The sequence below is a fragment of the Acanthisitta chloris genome, unplaced genomic scaffold (assembly GCF_000695815.1).
Source record: "Acanthisitta chloris isolate BGI_N310 unplaced genomic scaffold, ASM69581v1 Scaffold43656, whole genome shotgun sequence".
NCBI lineage: Eukaryota > Metazoa > Chordata > Aves > Passeriformes > Acanthisittidae > Acanthisitta > Acanthisitta chloris.
The window spans coordinates 1-2,517 of NW_008678362.1; the positions used below are offsets into that span (position 1 = coordinate 1).

Here is a 2,517-nt window from a genome sequence, read left to right on the forward strand (position 1 = left end):
ATGAAGGGGTGCGTTTAGGAACGCAGCTCCCCCCACACCCCGCGACCCAGGGGGAACCCTGAGCGATTTTTTTTTTCACCCCACGCTTCAAACTGAGGAGGGGTTTGCAGCGGGGTGCCCTGGCTGAGCTCTTGGGGATTACTTAGCTTTTCCTCTCTCCCTCTCGGTTGATTTGCTGGGAGTGTTGTTTTACCTGGGGCGTGTGTGTGCCAGGCGCTGCACACCTCTCTCCCAGCCCAGCCCGGCTCTGCGACAGCTCGGGGTGCCGGACCCGGTTCTCGGGTGCAGGGAGAGGTAGATGGATTGAAGATCTGCAAGAAGAAAATCCCATCTGCGAGGCACTCTTTCAGGTGCACTAAGCGCCCCAGGGGGGAGGCATATTCCCTTCCCTCGAAGACAGTTCGCTCGAGTTGATTAGGCTTTATGCCAAATGCCTTTCAGATTTTTAGAGGGATTTTGTAAAAAAATTATTACACAGATTTGTGCAACCTGCACTGGGAGGATTGAGGAGCGTGAACAATTGCTAAGTTGTTTTTCTGGGGAGGAGAGAAAGAAGTGGAAACCGATAAATAAGATTTCTAATCTGATTGTAGTAGGGACGTTTTGCATGTGGGTGCATGCATATTTGGCATGTGTGCCATGGGCTTAGTGTGTAGATGTATTTAGAAGTGACTGAAAGATGCAGTGTTGCTATATGCTTCCCTTGCAAGACACAGTCTCAGCAGAATGCCCTTCCCTGTCATCCCCTTGCACTGACAGCACTCTTTCTGAGCTCTCATATTAAGTACTTCTTCTCTGGTTTGTATCTGCAGGCTCCATGAAATCTTTTATGAAACACAAGGATTTGGGGGTGGGGGGTGCAAGCAAGTGCAGTGGTACGGAAATTTCTTGCATCTGTGTCTTGATTTGCTCATTTTGTCTTTCCAATTATAGGAGGCTTATGTGCAGAAAATGGTAAAAGTATGCAATGATTCAGACCGATGGAGTCTCATCTCCCTGTCCAACAACAGTGGCAAGAATGTGGAGCTGAAATTTGTGGACTCTCTGAGGCGGCAGTTTGAATTCAGTGTCGATTCCTTTCAAATCAAGCTGGACTCCCTGCTGCTTTTTTATGAGTGCTCAGAGAATCCTATGACTGAAACTTTTCACCCAACTATCATTGGTGAGAGTGTCTATGGGGATTTCCAGGAAGCCTTTGATCACCTCTGCAACAAGATAATCGCCACCAGAAACCCAGAAGAAATCAGAGGAGGTGGCCTTCTGAAGTACTGCAACCTTTTGGTAAGGGGCTTTAGGGCTGCCTCTGAATCCGAGATTAAGTCCCTGCAGAGATACATGTGTTCAAGGTTTTTCATTGACTTCTCAGACATTGGAGAACAGCAGAGAAAGCTGGAGTCCTACTTGCAGAACCACTTTGTGGGATTAGAGGACCGCAAGTATGACTATCTCATGACCCTTCACGGTGTGGTGAATGAGAGCACAGTGTGCCTGATGGGACATGAGAGGAGACAAACTCTGAATCTGATCACCATGCTGGCCATCCGGGTCCTAGCTGAGCAAAATATCATCCCCAATGTGGCCAATGTCACCTGCTATTACCAACCAGCCCCATACGTAGCAGATGCCAACTTCAGCAATTACTATATTGCCCAGGTTCAGACGGTGTTCCCTTGCCAGCAGCACACATACTCTACTTGGCTGCCCTGTAATTAAGGACCGACATTAGTAGACCCGGTGGGGAGAACATTTTCTAAGATGTAGAAAGGGGCAATGGGTCCCTTTGAAATGGGGTGTTTTGTGCAATGATGATCTGCTCTAGTTTTCAAGCTTGGGAAAAGCTTGTGGTTCTTCTAATAAATAATGGGAGCACGATCGAGAAAGAACCCCAAAATAATTGGATCCTACCCCAGAGCACAAGAGGCCTGTCATTAAAAGCAACCAGCTTCCCCTGAAATAAGTGAGGGAGGAATGCTTGATGACAATATGGGTTGGCAGTATCTGCTCCCATAGCTTTGGCATAGAGAAGGTGGGAAAGCCTTATTTTCTTTTATTTTTATTCTTACTCTAGAATGGGATCTGCAAAAGGGAGAATATGAAAGAAACAAAACACACACAAAAAAAAACAACAAAAAGAAAAAACTTCACAAAAAACAATTCTATATATATTCAGGAATTAAAAGTTAGAGGCATAAAGCAGAGATAAGCTGAATAAAATTGTATATTGGAATTACTGCATTTGGGGCTTGCAGCAAGTGCCGTCTATGGATTGACCGTGTAGAATGTATAGCTTGCTTGACTAGAATGCTTTACCAGAAACAGCTTGCTCCAAATGAACAGTAGTGGATTGGTACAGTTATAAAAACAGAAACATGTATGATGACAAAGTCCATTATTTCCAGCTGTGTGCATGCCTCACATTTTAGAAATGTGAGAATGCTGGAAAACCAGCTGTGGCAAAAAGAATATACTCAAGGACCAAAGATTTCACAAATAAGTTATCCGAGCAAAGAAGATACA

At 45.2% G+C, this 2,517-nt stretch overlaps 1 protein-coding gene across 1 annotated transcript; it reads left to right on the forward strand.

The window, feature by feature from the left end:
• Positions 1 to 812: 812 nt before the first annotated feature.
• Positions 813 to 2,113, forward strand: LOC103804223 (protein FAM46A-like; the record flags this gene model as incomplete). Its single annotated transcript, XM_009076822.1, is given in 1 exon segment — positions 813 to 2,113. A coding segment is annotated over 1 exon segment (901 nt), but the record flags the coding sequence as incomplete, so codon positions are not given.
• Between the last annotated feature and the right edge of the window lie 404 nt (positions 2,114 to 2,517).